The sequence below is a fragment of the Acipenser ruthenus genome, chromosome 5 (assembly GCF_902713425.1).
Source record: "Acipenser ruthenus chromosome 5, fAciRut3.2 maternal haplotype, whole genome shotgun sequence".
Lineage (NCBI taxonomy): Eukaryota > Metazoa > Chordata > Actinopteri > Acipenseriformes > Acipenseridae > Acipenser > Acipenser ruthenus.
The window spans coordinates 3,681,210-3,698,799 of record NC_081193.1 but is presented as its reverse complement, the minus strand read 5'-3'; the positions used below and the strand labels follow the sequence as shown (position 1 = coordinate 3,698,799).

At 39.9% G+C, this 17,590-nt stretch overlaps 1 protein-coding gene across 3 annotated transcripts in view; it reads right to left on the bottom strand.

Moving 5' to 3' along the window:
* mei4 (meiosis-specific, MEI4 homolog (S. cerevisiae)) overlaps positions 1–13,448 on the bottom strand; it is a 56,559-nt gene extending 43,111 nt beyond the window's left edge. Inside the window, exons 1-3 of one of the 3 annotated variants that reach the window (XM_034005216.3) lie at positions 13,196–13,448; positions 11,914–12,150; positions 6,323–6,873 (exon numbers count right to left, since the gene is read on the bottom strand). In XM_034005216.3, coding sequence (XP_033861107.3) covers positions 6,323–6,873; positions 11,914–12,150; positions 13,196–13,265 — 858 coding nt within the window. In that variant the 5' untranslated portion in view covers positions 13,266–13,448. The remainder of the gene's footprint in view (positions 1–6,322; positions 6,874–11,913; positions 12,151–13,195) is intronic. The other 2 variants (XM_059023542.1, XM_059023543.1) reach the window with 2 other exon arrangements.
* Positions 13,449–17,590: the final 4,142 nt, after the last annotated feature.

Below are 17,590 nucleotides of genomic sequence, written 5' to 3'. Positions count from 1 at the left end.
ATACAGGCACATCCTTGTGGAAAACCTGCTTCAATCTGCAAAAGACCTAAGACTTGGACGGAGATTCACCTTTCAGCAGGACAATGACCCCAAGCACATAGCCAAAGCGACACTGGAGTGGCTTAAAAACAAGAAAGTGAATGTCCTTGAGTGGCCCAGTCAAAGCCCAGACTTGAATCCGATTGAAAATCTGTGACAAGACTTGAAGATTGCTGTATAAATAAAATCGAGAGTGTTTGCTGTCAGTGGCAAAACAGTAACCACAATACTATAGCAACTAGTCTCCGTTTTGAATGACGAGTTGAAATCAAACAACTGCACGCAGTCTGATTAGTTTCAGCAACTTTATTAAAGCATATCACAGTAACAACACAAGCACGTCACATCTCTTCTACAGCCAGGAGAAGGAGGCTTTGACTTTATGAACACACACTGTGAACAAGTAACTGAACAAACAGCACGATCAGGATTAACACATACGGCAGATAACTAGATTGTTTTTAATTACTAAAACTTTTTTTTATTTATTTCGGGAATAAATGTTAGGACCTAATATTAGAATTGAGAGCTGCTTTAGAGAAGTTAGTTCAGCTGGTGGTAGGTGTATTAGAACTGAGAGCTGCTTTAGAGAAGTTAGTTCAGCTGGTGGTAGGTGTATTACAATTGAGAGCTGCTTTAGAGAAGTTAGTTCAGCTGGTGGTAGGTGTATTACAATTGAGAGCTGCTTTAGAGAAGTTAGTTCAGCTGGTGGTAGGTGTATTACAATTGAGAGCTGCTTTAGAGAAGTTAGTTCAGCTGGTGGTAGGTGTATTACAATTGAGAGCTGCTTTAGAGAAGTTAGTTCAGCTGGTGGTAGGTGTATTAGAATTGAGAGCTGCTTCAGAGAAGTTAGTTGCTTTTTTTTTTTCTTCAACAACACTTGAAAAGCAACTTACTTTTTGAAAGCTTCTTAATATCCATGTTTCAGTGCATAGTGTCAGTTTCAGTGTGCACAGTCCAAAGCACAACCCACATCACATTAATTATTCCATGGGTGAGAATAAAGGATATGTTCTCTGAATGTCAGAAAACTGCACAGAGTAAAATAATTTCTAAAGAAAATACATTCTGTGAACACATTGCAATGATCTAAATTCCACTTCTAGCAGTCAGGGCTACTAATGTGCTGTTATGCTAATATCTTTTATTTTTGTCTTTGAATATGATCAAAAGAGGCCTTCAAATCTGAAGAGCTTTATGCAGATGCTGCTAGCCTTTGTTCTTTATCCTCTTCCTCTCTGTTTTCGGAGCATTAATATTAAGAGTATGATACAATGCAGAGCATTCATTTTTAAAAAATGCAAAGAACACTGTAACAAAAAGAGGTATTAGAAATGATCCACATCAAACTGGTAAGGTATCTCTTACCAGGCCTACTAAAATATATAAAAGTGACTAAAAAGTAGGGATACACCGAATCCGCCCAGACGCACATCTATTTTAATATATCCCTCCACTGTGTGCGGTTCTTCTTTAAATAAAAGACACAAATCCGGTATTAAACGTAACTTTTGTATTTAATAACAAGAACATGTTTGATGAACTCTGTCGCGGCTCTCAACTCCTATTACTGGTGGTGCACGCACTAAACACGTCATGCAGCTGCTAAATGCAAACATACCCCTGTATGTAACAGCACAGACACATCATACTTCATGGAGTAAAGTTATGCAGTAAACCTGTAATATAGTAATGGCAAACTGTTGTAGATTTTTGTGCATTGTTGCTTTGTCAGTCAAACGTGTTCTAGAGATCATACGGAGAGAAAAAATATATAAAAAATCGGTGCACAGAAATATATAGCCTATTTTTTGTAACTTTACAACTGTCACATGTGCAAGATGTTGTTGAACAATATGCTTTAGTAAATACAACGTTACGTTACTGTAATGTGCCAATACACGTTGAACCATTTGGGAACTGCTGTGTTTTATTAAAATAATTTTTAAACTATTTCATAGCCTACTTGATAGGTGTTACACACACGGTGCATTTAAAGCAATGTGGGTTTTATTTTGCAGGGAGATTCAGGTCACTCATCTCGGTGTTTTTTTCCTCATAGCTCTCAGATAGGGTTGTCAATCAGGCTCCAGAATCTCGGGACACGACGGCAGGTCAGGTTTTTTAACTAACCTCTCTAAACTGCAATGTATTCGACATATAAAGTGAGTGTGAATTGCTTGAGCAGTTTAGTAAATGTATTTAATTCTTTAATTGTGGTGGCGATTCTATCCGGAGAGCCTCGTAACAACGATTAATCTTATTGCTTGAATTTTTTATACAGTAAATAATATCTATCAAAATAAGACCATTATTATAGATAACTTTGCACTCACCTGCACTCTTTCATTTAACCTTGTGACAGCAGGTAAAGTTTATTTGTTTAATATTTCTTGCTTCACACAGTCCCAACCAGTCAGAGACTCAGAACGCCAATCAGCTGCTGTATAGGTCTGATTGATGGAAACGATCCTCGCAGGCATGTGTGTTTTTGGTAACAACTAAGTAAAACAATTCAATTAATTTAGCGACAGTTCGCACAATTCACACTCACTTTACTGAATACATTGCAGTTTAGAAACCGGACCTGCCTTAACACTAGAAGGACCGGAGATATAATCATACCTACAAGCCCCAGTTTCTGAGGGCTGTATTCAAAACACTGTAAATAGTATAACGAAAGGAGAAACAGTCAGATGTAATTCATTTTTTTTTTTAATGAGTACGTCACATAAACATCTTAACAACCGAAGCATGCACACAGAAGAATGCACCTTTTTGTTAATTGTTTTGGATTGATTGCTTATTGTTTTGTTTAATTGTTTTATTGTTAATTATCATCCGCACCTGGGCGGTATTGGGGAATTAGACCCAGGTGTGGGGGTTTAAAAGAGAGCAGGCAGTCTGCTCGGGGCTGCTGAGTGGAAGGAGGCAGAGAGGTGTGCTGTCTCCGAGTAGCCATTGAATAAACGTAAGTGTTGTGTTAAACCGGGTTTTTTTTTAAAAGACGGGGAAACAGCTTAGCTGTCCCGTGTTAGTTAGGAAACGATTTGTTTAGTTAGGACCCGAGACTGGGTTAGGTTTTGTTTTCTTTATTTTCTTTTTTCAGTCTGTAAATAATAAACATACGCTACGGCGTTTCCTTGCATCTGGTTGTCAAGTGTCTGATTGAAGCAAAGCCTGGGATAGGAACGCAGATCGTCACATTGTGGTACCAGAAGTGGGGCTGTTTTGTCTGACAATAAATTCAGACTCGTACCCTGGCTTTGTACTGTGATAAGAGTGGATCATGGAGGCGGCAGTACAGGCACTGTTGCAGGCTAGTGCTATGCAGCACGAGGCCAATCGGATGATACAGCAACAATTGACTGTAATGCAAGAACAAGTTACTAAACTGTTTGAAGAACGGGCTGTATCCACAACTTCTCTTTTACAAAAGATGACTGACCAGGATGATGTGGAGTCTTTCCTGCTTCCTTACAATATATATATATATATATATATATATATATATATATATATATATATATATATACACACATATACAGTGCCTTGCAAAAGTATTCAGACCCCTGACCAATTCTCTCATATTACTTAATTACAAATGGTACATTGAAATTTCGTTCTGTTTGATATTTTATTTTAAAACACTGAAACTCAAAATCAGTTATTGTAAGGTGACATTGGTTTTATGTTGGGAAATATTTTTAAGAAAAATAAAAAACTGAAATATCTTGCTTGCATAAGTATTCAACCTCTGTGCTGTGGAAGCTCCCAGTTTACACCGATGAAAGAAATTGCCCCAACGAGTACACAATTACCTTACCATTGGCCTCCACCTGTGAACCATTAAAGTTTTTGTCACATTTTCTGGATAAAAACCCCACTGTTGAAGGATCATTGGTCAGGCTGTGAATCTGAAGGAAAATGAAGACCAGAGCATTCTACAGAGGTTAGAGATAAAGTAATACAAATGCATAGATTAGGGTACAAAATAATATCCAAGTGTTTGGATATCCCAGTGAGCACAGTTGGTTCAATAATCAGGAAGCGGAAGCTGCATCACACCACCCAGGCACTGTCAAAAAAAGGCCGTCCCTCAAAACTCAGCGCTCATACAAGAAGGAGACTTGTGAGAGAAGCCACAGAGAGGCCAACAATCACTTTGAAGGACCTACAGAGTTCAGTGGCTGGGAGTGGAGTAATGGTGCACCAGTCAACCATATCAAGAGCTCTGCATAACACTGGCCTGTATGAGAGGGTGGCAAGAAAGAAGCCGTTACTCAAAAAGTACCATCTGAAAGCACGTCTGGAGTTTGCCAGAAAGCATGAGAGTGACCCAGCTGCGATGTGGGAAAAGGTTTTGTGGTCAGATGAGACCAAGATAGAGCTTTTTGGCCAAAACTCAAAGCGCTATGTGTGGCGCAAACCTAACACTGCCCATGCCTCAAGACACACCATCCCTACAGTGAATTACGGTGGTGGCAGCATCATGCTGTGAGGATGCTTCTCATCAGCAGGGACTGGGCATCTTGTTAAAATTGAAGGAAGAATGGATGGAGCAAAATACAGGGAAATACTGCAAGAGAACCTGCTTCAGTCCGCTAAAAAACTGAAGCTTGGGAGGAAATTCACCTTTCAGCAGGACAATGATCCCAAGCACAAGGCCAAATCAACTGGAGAAAATTATACAACTGGAGAAAATTATATTTTAAAACCAAATACCGCCAAAATAACTGCCGTGGGGCCTCTAGTGTTAAAGTGTCCCGAGATCCTGGAGCCTGTTGGCAAATCAGATCAGGTGACACAGGTTGAAACGTCATTAAAGAAAATAGTGGGTTATGACAAAGATGCAGCTCTCCTTTCTTGTAAAGGTAAACAGTTCTGTATTTTGACGTTTCCATTGTGGAGGGAGGGGGCTAGCTGTAAATTGTGTAAGTTTCAAACTGAAATCGGGGATATACTTTTGGTAATAAAAATACTATGAACTAAAAGGTTCAAAGAAATAGATTGTGCGCATCCCTTGTTAGTAGCTGCCAGTGTGTTTTTCATTCAACAGTTTCCTTCAGTTTTTCTTGATAGTTTTTGTAGGATTCGGTTTGGTATTCGGACGAATCTTTTGAGACGGATTCGGTATTCGGCCGAATCTGAAAAACTTGGATTCGGTGCATCCCTACCAAAAAGCAGTTGGAATTCAGCTACAAAGGTTACCTTCCATTTGATCTATTGCTTAAATTGATTAAATCATTATACTGTAGCACAGCAGCAGCATCATCACATCTATTTTGCGTATTGGTAATGACAGAAACAGTGCCAGAGTGGACAAAGAGCATTTGTTTAAGTTATCTAAACAGTGCTGATGTTCTGTCCACTGAATAAATCATATCCTAAGCCATTTTAACACACAAATGCCGGTATAATACCGGCATAACCCTATTACACAGCCAAAGGGATCATGTGACTACAACTTTTAAACCTGTCAGTCAACAGATCATTGTCATGGCAACGGCGATTCGCAGATAAATTACATGGTCACCCACTGTCCCTTCTATTTGTGAATTTATCTTCTCGTCAGCCCGTAAAGTTAACAATTCCTAAACCTATTCCAGACTCCAATTACTACCTCGTTCTTGATCAGCCATTGTATTTGAAAAAAATGAAAGCGTGTAACAACAACAAAAATACCCAACACGTCCGGTCTGCAGTCACATGGGATGATGACTTTCAATCCCCGCCCACTATAGCGCTTCAGTGTCAGCATAGCCTTTAGCTGTCTCTGAACCTTCTCGCGAGGTGGTTCAGAGACAGCATAAAACATGACGGCTCTGTGACGGTATAAGCAATTCACACAGACCAAAATCATAACTTGTGTGAAAGCGATGCTTAATTAATTAACATATGCATTTTGTAATTTTTGACAGCACAGTGGAAATTCAGGCCCATAGCTCTATGTTTGGTTTTAGTTTACTTGCCGTTTGATCTGGATACTCATGCATGCCAGCTGCAATCTGGTGATTCTCAGTGTTACAGGTTAACAATACATTAAGGCTCACGACACTGTGCAATACCCCCATTACAGACATTATAGATCTGCAGGACATTTAAATATACAACTGCTGTAGCTATTGGTCAAAACATATTCATATGAATGTATAGTTTAAGCATTTAAACTCTTACAGTATATCCCTACCCTACTCTCTGTATGTATATCCATGTGTGGAGCAGCCGCCTAGCTCTCTGGGTGCTAAATGAAATAAATAACTTGCAGAAAGTTGGTTCTTACCCTATTGAGTTCTTTATTTCTCAGAATTAGGCTCACAAGGTCTTTGAAGAACTCTTCCACTCTGGTCATGCACTGTGTTAAGGCCGGCTTGCACAGGCTACCGTGATCCAGCACACTGGCCAGGACCTGGGCAGCCTCAAGGAGGAAGGAGGAGGAGGGAAGGAGGAGCTTTGGATTTGTGCAGTAGGAAAGCATACAGCGAAGCAACTGGCAGACAGAATCGGTGACTAGGGAGACGTCCCTGTGAGACACCAGAGGATCTGTGGTCAGGTAGCCCGGTTCCGTTAGTTGTCTGAGGCCCAGAAGGTTCTGTAAAAACTGAGTGTGAAGACGGATAGTCTTCTCCTTACTGCTCTCATAACTTGATCCGCACAGCGGCTTTAAAGAAGTCTGGTGTGAGGTGAAGCCAGCAGGTTCTTGACTGTGCAATAGGCTCATAGTATTGTTTCCCTGTCCACTGGAAGTGTCGCAACCAGAATCGCCTTCAAGCTGAGTTGTATCATTTAGAGAGCCCATAAGGTCTTGTGAAAGGATCTCTAGAGAGTTGTCCCCTGTAACCCAAACAAATAAACACAGCTCAGTAATTGTATAAGAAACCAAAAGCAAGCACCCTGTGAAGCACTTGAACATGCCAGGTTATTCAGAAATGATGTACATGAATCATCAAGTCAGTATTCTCACTACAATCTCCTGTTTTACCACAAAATGCTTACCACTGTATGCTTGGAGAAACAGCTGCACTAACCTGTTGGTATGACTTCCAGATAAGCTTTTACATGTACAGTATATCAAAAAGACACAATGTATATGGCAACCACATTTGACTGATGGTTTTTAAACCTGGCAGTTATGAGTAGGGGTCTACTTGAATCACGGAGAATTTACATATTTTTCCCAGGTATGTTATGGAATAAAATTAAGATTTTGCTGACCTGTTTAAACATTAAATAAACCCAAGTAGGTAAGATTTCAGAGCACTAAAAACCTAAAAACAGTGGTACTTGTGTCCTTACTAAAATGGAGTTCTGTCATTTGTTAAAGGCAATCATGCAACATCCCCCTGCAATTGCTGCCAACATTCTCTGTCTCTGTGGTGCGAAGACTTGCCCATATATTGAGGTTGCATGTTCTGCATCCTCTGAACTGGTTGGAAGTGTAAAGCCCGGGACAGACAGGCATGGCACAGCACGCAGGGCATTTTTCCACCTGTATCGCTGCCATTGCTTTCATATGGTGTTGGGCAGATCAGCGCGGGACGATACCGCTAGTCCCGCGGTGCCGCTGAACGGTACCACTCAAATCAAATCCAGAACGATTTTTTCTGGCTGGTACTGTCGGTGGATTAACCAATCACAGCCAAGTGCTGACAACACGTGCTTGCCAGGAAAAATCATGAATGAAATTGTTGTCTACGGAGGTGTCCAAGCACCCTGAAGTGTTTGATCCCTCCCATATTTCGTACAAGGACAGGCAAGTCAGTATTTTATACATCGCCCCTGATAAGCATCCTTCCTGTAGCCAATTTGATACTGTTATCACGTTTTGCCTTTTTTATTATTTCTGTAGTTCACTATTTTTAACTGTGATTAGTTAACAGCGCTACTTGAAATTCATTAAATTCAATATGTTACTTTTATTATTGTGTACAATTACAGTTCCTAGTGAACAAAAACAAAGCATCCCTTGTGCCCCAGCTCAATACTAAATGTTACTTCCGGACACACACACACAGGCATATACAAACACACAGGCATATATACACACACAGGCATACACATATATATATACACACACACACACACGGTCTCTGTGATGCAAACTGGAAAAAGTCACATGAAAGCAGCAGTAACAGGTCAAGTGTTAAACTGGAACATTTTACAGGACATGCTGGTAGCATTTTACAAAGTTTGCATCTTTAATGGTTTCTTACATATTCATGTATCTTAAATCAAGACAGTTGTTAAAGAAGTCAACAACACTAAAGAAAAGATTTATGAAAATCAAAATGTATTATATTCCTACCAGGGCTTGAATTTCATTTTGTATACAAAAAACTATATATATTTTACTGCATTATCATTCACACTGGTGTTGCTTTAAAATAAGCTGCTTTCAGGAGACCTAACAGCTGTCAGGAGACCATCACTATGAGACAGAGCACTCTCCATTGCTTTTGCCATTGCCTGACGTGATGTTTTTGCTGCAGCAGAAGACAAAGGTGCTTTTCTTTTAAACCAGCGCTCCATTTATTTTTTTTAACTCATTACACTCAGACCTATTTCTGCCTGTTTTTCACTGAAGTCCAATCAAATTTTTTTGACTCGCCAATGGCGGTACGGTACGGTACGTACCGCGGTACAGGGCTGAACCAGATATCGGACCGGTTTTTGCGGTCCAATATGCATCCCTACACAACTGAACCTCAATATGAAATGAACATGGGGGAAGCTGAGCCTCTAAGTTTGCAAACGATACCGCCCCTTTCAGTCTAGCTGATACAATGTTGGAGCAATAGACTCAAAACAAAACCTAACCTGTGAACTCTGTCACATGATGAGAGGCTTAACTTCAGGCAGTCGTAGTTCCGGCTAGGAGTACCGCATACACACACTGAATACGTCTTTGGAAAGCCCCGAGTCTGTACTTTTAAACTACCACCAGGTAGGTGGCTTTTACGGTGCCTGAGTAATATGGGCGTAACCTTCGGTGCGCTGGCACCCCAAAATGAATGGGGCTGAGTTTTAACAGTTAAAGCGAAAGTCACTGCTTGCAAAACACCTAGATAGACTGTTTACTTACTGCAGTGTACTGAGTTTCTATAATGCTTTAAGATAGCGGCCAAGAACCATGTACGAGAGAATAAAGTCTCATGGCACTTAAAATATCCAGCACTACTTTTCTTAAAAAAATATATTTTATCCAGCACTACTCAGAATGCGACTCATAGTGCTTTTGTCACTGACACCCACTTCCTTAGAGATTGTTGTAGCGTTTTATGCATTATAAATTGGGTGAAAAATACAGTAGCTTGGTGTCTTAAAACATCTCTGCGGGAGTTTCCCGCGCTGAAATTCAAGCCCTGCCTACTTTGTGAATAGGGCCTGTGTTCCAGAAAAAATATAAAGGTCTTAGAATACCAGTCAGTGCAGCAGCAACAGCTTTGCCAAACAACTGCCTGTAACGTGAGGGCTACTCTCTATGAGGTTACCAGTGATAAGAGTATTTAAAACTGGTGATGCCTTTTCATTAGTTCCCTTGAACCAGTGACAAATACATGAGCCAGCCCTAAAGCTGAGGCAACACAAAGCCACTTTTTCAGGAACAGTGGCTTGAAACCTGGTTCCAGGAGACCGGAAGGCCTAGTTTGAGGCAACTTTGCTGTATCAAACCCCAAGTCTCCCCTTATGTACCATGCAGTGGTCTGAAACCTAGTCTCCTGAAACCAAGTTCCAAGCCGCAAAGTGGCTTTGTGTTCCTTCAGCTTAACAGTTATCATCATTGTGACAGTAATGAATCATTCTTGCAACTTGGAAAATAATCACTGCTGCTGCTTTATTTTCCCCCAAAAGGCTGTTTAGATCTGATCTAGTACAACACCAACTCATTAAGTCGAGCTGAAGTGCAGCACAGAACCAGTCTCACACAACATGTCATTTATATTCTATCAGTACACAAAACACTCTTGCATCTGTCCATTTCCACCACGATATACTACTCAGTATGTATACACTGCCCTTTCTGACAGCACTGCAGGAAGTCTTTGTCCTTTGGCACTGCAGGATGTCTTTGTCCGGTGCTGGAACCTATAAATCAGTAATGCCTACACTTTTCATTATTGTTTTTTATTGACATATGATTAAATGATTCCAAAGTAGACCCTTTTTTTTAGCAATGTGCTATGTGATCAAACTGCATAGCAGAACGACACCATTGTGAACCTTCTCAAGGACCACCTGCAAAAGGCAATATTGTTTATCCAAGTTGGAACATCCATTCTACTTCAATCACAAGGCAATGAAAACAGAGGATCAGCCTGGTATTCTGTGACCTTGACCTAGAGGGCATAGATCAGGTGTTTACCATTATCGCTATATATCACTTAATTCTACACAGTACAACAGTAAAGAAAAGCCTATGAGAATTCAGAATTCTAAGAAAATAAGTCGTTTGCTGTTTATCATTATTAGCATCAATTATTAAATGTATTTGTATTTGACCCTAACCAAACTTCTGCTTTGTTTATTTTATTGTAAGATCAATTAATCTCACATATTCTGTAATTAAACACATTATTATATGGGATCTGTATTCACTGTGGTTGTGTGGCATAAAAAAAACTTTACATTTTTTCTTTTGAACTCATTTACTTAAATACTGCCTGGTCACTTTGTTAGGACATGCACCTAACATCGGGTTGGACCACCATTAGCCCTGATTACAGCCTTGACAAGACATGGGATACAGGTGCTGGAAGGTGTCTTGCAAATGGTACAGAGAGGTATACAGTTGATTGGGATGACAAAGTGTCATTAAAGTTCATCCCATAAAGTGTAAGGTTCAATGAAGGTTAAACAAATATTGTGAAGCACACTGAGAACACTGTGGCTCAGCACAGCTGTAAAGTAAGCAGCTGTAGGAGGATGTTTTCCAACTCAACCAACCCAGGGACAAGTAATTGATAAACTAGGGTACATTTGACCTTGTGTATGTTCTGTGTATGGAACCACACTGTAACACATGCAAAGAAACTGATAGTGTTTCGATAATGTTATAAGCAGAGTTCACAAAGTTCAGCTTCACACACATGCAGTTAGGCAAGATATATAAGACAGACACTTGTCAGTGCGAAAAAGCTACCTGAATCCTCTCCTGAGGACAGACCATCTCTGTACCTGAACTATCTCACAGAAACTTGAATATTGGAATCAATAAATGGAAACTTAATAACATAGCAATTGGTATTGGGTGCACTTATTTGCAGACATCAAATTAAATGAGATTCCTTACAAATTGGGCAGCAGTGTGGAGTGGTGGTTAGGTCTCGGGACTCTTGACCGGAGGGTCGTGGGTTCAATCCTAGGTGGGGGACAATGCTGCTGTACCCTTGAGCAAGGTACTTTACTTAGATTTCTCCAGTAAAAACCCAACTGTATAAATGGGTAACTATATGTAAAAAATAATGTGATATCTTGTAACAATTGTAAGTCGCCCTGGTTAAGGGTGTCTGCTAAAAAATAAATAATAATAATAATTGGATTAATCCAAGAATTGTGGTGATCATGGAAGATGCCTGAAGTCTCTGTCATGTGCCTTAAACCATCCGCACACAATACTGGCACTATTGCATCATCGCCATCGCCTTCAAGTGCAACATTGTTCTCTGGACTTGATCCGCAAAGATTATTAAATAAAAGACGGCAGGTTTGTAGTGCTGCTGGGATCACGCCACATGATCAAGCTAATTTGCATCTAATTCAAAGCAGTGCCAAATCCAAATGGTTAGACCAGTCCTAATAAAAAACCACACAGTGTATATGATAAGTTAGGAGACCCTGTGGTGTATAGATTATTTTATTATTCATTATACATACCAGTATCCCGTTTGCCTTTGGGCTTGATCTTTGTGAGTAGCAGTTTTTGTCGTAGTCGTAATACTTCAGCCTCCAGTGCCTGCGCCTTTGCTCTCCAATTTTCATCCTTACTGCACAGGCAAGTAACCAGGTATTCTGTATACTCTCTCCCACTTTTCCTGGGGGGTTTACTGCCGATTATAGCTAAAGCTAATGCAAGCTTTGATGTTCTGAGGTACCAACTTTCTGAATTTGTTCCTAAAAAATTTAAAAATAAAATAAAACATATAACAGTTCTGAGAACAGAGGGATTTCATATTTAGTACCAACATATGGAAACTAAAAAAGAGGCTTAATATCCTGCAATCTCCAACAAATGTGTTTTTTTTTTCATTTTTTTTAAAACCATAAGCATTTTGTTTTCCCATCGACACATACTTACTGTGTAATGTAATGAAGACAGCATGGCCTTTTCTGGTGTGGTGCTAATGCAGGTCATTATGGGTTTAGGTGGCATCACTTCATTTTAAAATAATCTGGGTTAGTACAAATTACCAGATGTATTTACGGTAAATTAGTTAATATAATAATTCCAATTGAACCATGCCCTACGCATTTACTTTGCTTATTGCTAAAGCAAAATAAAATGTTATTTGATTTTTATTTTACCACTATTATTAAATATTAACAATTCCTTTTTTATTATTATTATGTTACAATTATTACTAATATACTGTATCCCAAATGAGAAGGGGATTGTAAAGTGTACTGTATGTTTTAATTACAAATGAAAAAGTAGTACTTGTACACATGTGATTTTATTTTTTATCAGTCAGTAATGATGGATTGTTGATTGACGGTCACGCAAAAAAATCAATAAACTCTTGGTGTAACATTTGGTCAAATCATTATTCAAATCGACACAATGGAAACCCTGTTTGATCTGGTCTGCTGTGGAAATTAGCATAAACAAGAACACGTCACTTCAGATGCATTAAAATACATATTTTGCACCGGCATTGTTATGTGTAGAAAATTACAATAGGAAACCAAACGGTTATAGCTAGCCTAAAAATGAGATAAAGTTGATCTGGGTACGGGGAAAGAATATCACATTGCTATTTATTAACCAACACTAGTGACTAATAATATTATCTTCTATTTTCTAATCGTTAATAATGGATATAAAAAAAAAAAAAAAAAAAAAAAAAAAAAAAACTTTATATACGATCAACAAACACACACGTCGATCACGATTTGAACGTAACGCGTGAATGAACTAATCTAAAAAAGTTGAACATACCGCTACCTGCGTCGTCCCTGCATCTCTCTGACTCTTCTGTGTCAAACTCTACTCTTCTAACTGTATCCATCAATTAAAATATAAACAAAACGACTTCCGCCTGGTTCAATCATTCAGGTCTTTGTATAACGTCAACTCATCTCAAACTAAAACCACACAGCGCTTCTTGAAGTATATTGACAGCAGCCTTCCTCGACCTCGCGATACACATTGGCAGGGGCGGAGCTGAAGCGCTTGTAGGAGGCACCCTCACGGTTGGTGACAGCCTGTAAGAGGCGCCGTTTCAGACAAAATTGTGTGAAATACGGTGAGTGAAAGGTCTGCGCGTAAGGTCATCTTTCGGCGCAGAAGGAATCAGGTTGTGGTGCAAAGGATCATGACTATGTAGCGCTCGGGAGAAATGTTTCTATTGACTCAATGGAGCCCTGTTGTATTTTGCTGATTTTCGTTGTTAAAAAAAAAATGCATCCAACTTTTGAAGTAAATTTCACTTTTGCCCAAGTTCTCTTGAAGAAAATGGCAACATTGACACCTTATGACAGTACGTAATTATAAAAAATGCTATTTTCTGAGCACAGTTGCACAGAAATACAGAGTATAACCACATTTAAATATGTAACATGGGTAGCAAGCATTGTTAAGTTTGGGAATACATAACATTACAAATATTAACAATACACATAACAATATATCTACTGGGACGAAGCAAGTCCCCATCTGTAGGTTGTGTGGTTATTGGGTTTTTAGATCCCAGGTTCGCATCCACCCTCTGCCTGTGCGTGGATTGCCTCGCCCTGATGCGACTGCCTGCGTGGACCTATTTTACTACACTGGTGTCAGAGTGGACGCAGGTACCCTGGCATGCATTCGTCGGACTGTAGCCTGGTGAGCAAGTCCGGGGCAGACTTGAGGCTGGCAGGGGAGAGTGTAGCGTGCACGGGGGAAGGCAGCAGCAAGGCTGGTAGGTGATGTAAGCCCGATATACGCTCCTTAAAAAGGAGCCGGCTCTTTTGTACAGCGGTTCGCGCCCACCCTCCGCCTGTGTGTGGATTACCTTGCCCTGACTGCGGGAACTGAGGTACGCTACAATATGAACATAATATCTTTGATATAGCTTCAAAAGTCTCTTCAGTTTTACCCTTCTAAATGCTATGCTGATCATAAAATATCTGTGCGGTTACCTTGGTCAAAAGTGAAATTTACACCAGGGGCTCCCGAGTGGCGCATCCAGTAAAAGCACTCACTAGAGTGCAGGATGCGCTCTATAGCCTGGACGTCGCTGGTCCGAGTCCAGGCTATTCCACAGCCGACCGTGGAGGGGAGCTCAAGGGGGCGGCGCTCATTTGGCCGAGCGTCGTCCAGGGGGAGGGAGGGTTAGGTCGGCCAGGGTGTCCTCGGCTCACCGCGCACCAGCGACCCCTGTAGTCTGGCCGGGCGCCTGCGGGCTTGCCTGTAAGCTGCCCAGAGCTGCGTTGTCCTCCGACGCTGTAGCTCTGAGGCGGCTGCACGGTGAGTCTGCAGAGTGTAAAGAATTTTTAAAAAAAGTTGGATGCATTTTTTTTTTTTTAAATAGCGAAAATCAGCAAAATATGACACAGCTCCACTGACTAATTAGAAACATTTCTCCCGAGCTCAGTATATCCCATGACCCTTTGCACTGCAACCTGATTCATTGAGTGCAGAAACATGACCCTTGTTGTGTTTGTAGGTGGGGTTGCCAGAGGTGGGGGGGAAATGGGGGCAGAGATTTCATTGGGGAAAATATGGGGTATTTCATTTTAATTATGGGGGACAAACTGACTATTTTTTGACCACTTGTTGGTCAACTTTTGTTCTTCATTTTGTTTTACTGTGTTTTGTTTTGCATTTTTTATGTAAATATATTTCTTTTAGACTGTGTCCGGGGTATCACTCCCCCAGGTATTGCCGTGTGTGTACACCCTGAACATTCTACAACAAGGACTATCTATATAGGCGGGACCGACTGCACTTGAATAAAAAGGGAACCAATCTACTCAGAGAAAGGATCCTCGAGGAGGTTCAGAAGCATGTAAACTAGAAAGGAAGGAGGGAGAAATAAAAAAAACAGTACTCAGGTAAGATAGCATGCTATAGACCGTCAAATAAAATAATCTTATACAAGGACATTAGAAATGTGTGCAGCAAAGGAGAAGCCATATTAAATGTAGTACTAGAGGCACAAAACAATTACATACCAAAAGTAGACAAATCCAAATCTAAAACAAAATGGCCAAAATGGTTTAATAGATCAATTAAAAAATATATATTCAGAAAAAAAAGGCACTTTACAGAGCTTTTAAAAGGGACCAAGAACAAAGTAAACAGAACGAGTACTTGGAACTGCAAACTCAAATCAAAAAGGAAGTTAAAAAGGCCAAGAGAGAGATAGAAATGAGCATTGCTAAGGGGGCTAAAACCAATTCCAAAAAGTTTTTCCAATATTATAACAGCAAGAGAACATTCAAAGAGGAGGTAAAATGTTTAAGAGATACAAATGGCAAAATCATAGACGAAGAGAAAAAAATAGCAAATATATTAAATTTTACTTTTCACAGGTTTTTGTAAAGGAGGATACGGACAACATGCTCCACATGTCGACCTGTCCCTATCCAGTCTTACATAACTTTAGCAAAACAGAGGCAGAAGTGTTAAAGGGACTAGGAGCTCTTAAAATAAACAAATCCCCTGGGCCATATGAGATCCTCCCAATAGTACTCAAAGAAATGAAAGATGTTATTTACAAGCCGCTAACCAAGATGCAACAGTCTTTTGACACAGGTTGTACTGACAGACTGAAGAATTGCAAACGTAATACGATCCACAAAAAGAGAGACAAAACCAAACCAGATAACTACTGACCAATAAACCTGACTTTTATTATATGTAAACTTATTGAAGCTATAATAAGATCCAAAATGGAAAATTACCTATATGGTTACAGTATCCTGGGAGACAGTCAGCATGGTTTTAGAAAAGGGAGATCATGTCTAACTAACCTGCTTGATTTTTTTGAGGATGCAACAATTGTAAAGCATATGACATAGTTTATTTAGATTTCCAGAAAGCTTTTGACAAAGTCCTGCATAAAAGATTAATTCTCAAACTGAACGCAGTAGGGATTCGTGGAAATGCATGCGTATGGATTAGGGAGTGGTTAACATGTAGAAAACAGAAAGTAGTGATTAGAGGAGAGACCTCAAAATGGAGCGAGGTAACCAGTGTAGTACCACAGGGATCAGTATTAGGTCCTCTGCTATTCCTAATCTACATTAATGTTAGATTCTAGTTGTAGTGTACTGCTACCTGCAGGCAGTGTAAGGATACAGGACATTAGGCTGGTAGAGATGGATTAGATTAGTGTGTGTGTGTCATGGCAGAGGGAAGCAGTAGCAAGCTGATTGTGAGCGAGATAGACAAATAAAAAGTTAACACTGAATACACCTTGTATACATTACACTGGTATAGTAAGCAAACTTGTTAAATTTGCAGATGACACAAAAATAGGAGGAGTGGCAAACACCATTGCAGCAGCAAAGGTCATTCAAAATGAACTAGACAGCATTCAGAACTGGGCAGACACATGGCAAATGACATATAATAGAGAAAAGTGTAAAGTGTTGCATACAGGCAATAAAAATGTGCATTATAAATATCATATGGGAGATACTGAAATTGAAGAAGGAATCTATGAAAAAGACCTAGGAGTTTATGTTGACTCAGGAATGTCTTCATCTAGACAATGTGGGGAAGCTATAAAAAAGGCCAACAAAATGCTCGGATAGATAGTGAAAAGTGTTGAATTTAAATCAAGGGAAGTAATGTTAAAACTTTACAATGCATTAATAAGACCTCATCTAGAATAGTGTCCAGTTCTGATCACCTCGCTACAAAAAGGCTATTGCTGCTCTAGAAAGAGTGCAAAGAAAAGCAACCAGAATTATTCCTGGTTTAAAAGGCATGTCGTATGCAGACAGGCTAAAAGAATTTAATCTATTCAGTCTTCGAACAAAGATGACTACGCGGCGATCTGATTCAAGCATTCAGAATTCTAAAAGGTATTGACAATGTCGACCCAGGGGACTTTTTTGACCTGAAAAAAGAAACAAGGACCAGGGGTCACAAATGGAGATTAGATAAAGGGGCATTCAGAACAGAAAATAGGAGACACTTTTTTACACAGAGAATAGTGGGAGTCTATAATCAGCTCTCCAGTAATGTTGTTGAAGCTGACACCCTGGGATCCTTTAAGAAGCTGCTTGATGAGATTCTGGGATCAATAAGCTACTAACAACCAAACAAGCAAGCCTCCTCTCTTGTAAACGTTCTCATGTTCTTATGAATCAACACACGCCTGGGCTACCATTGCTGTTACCT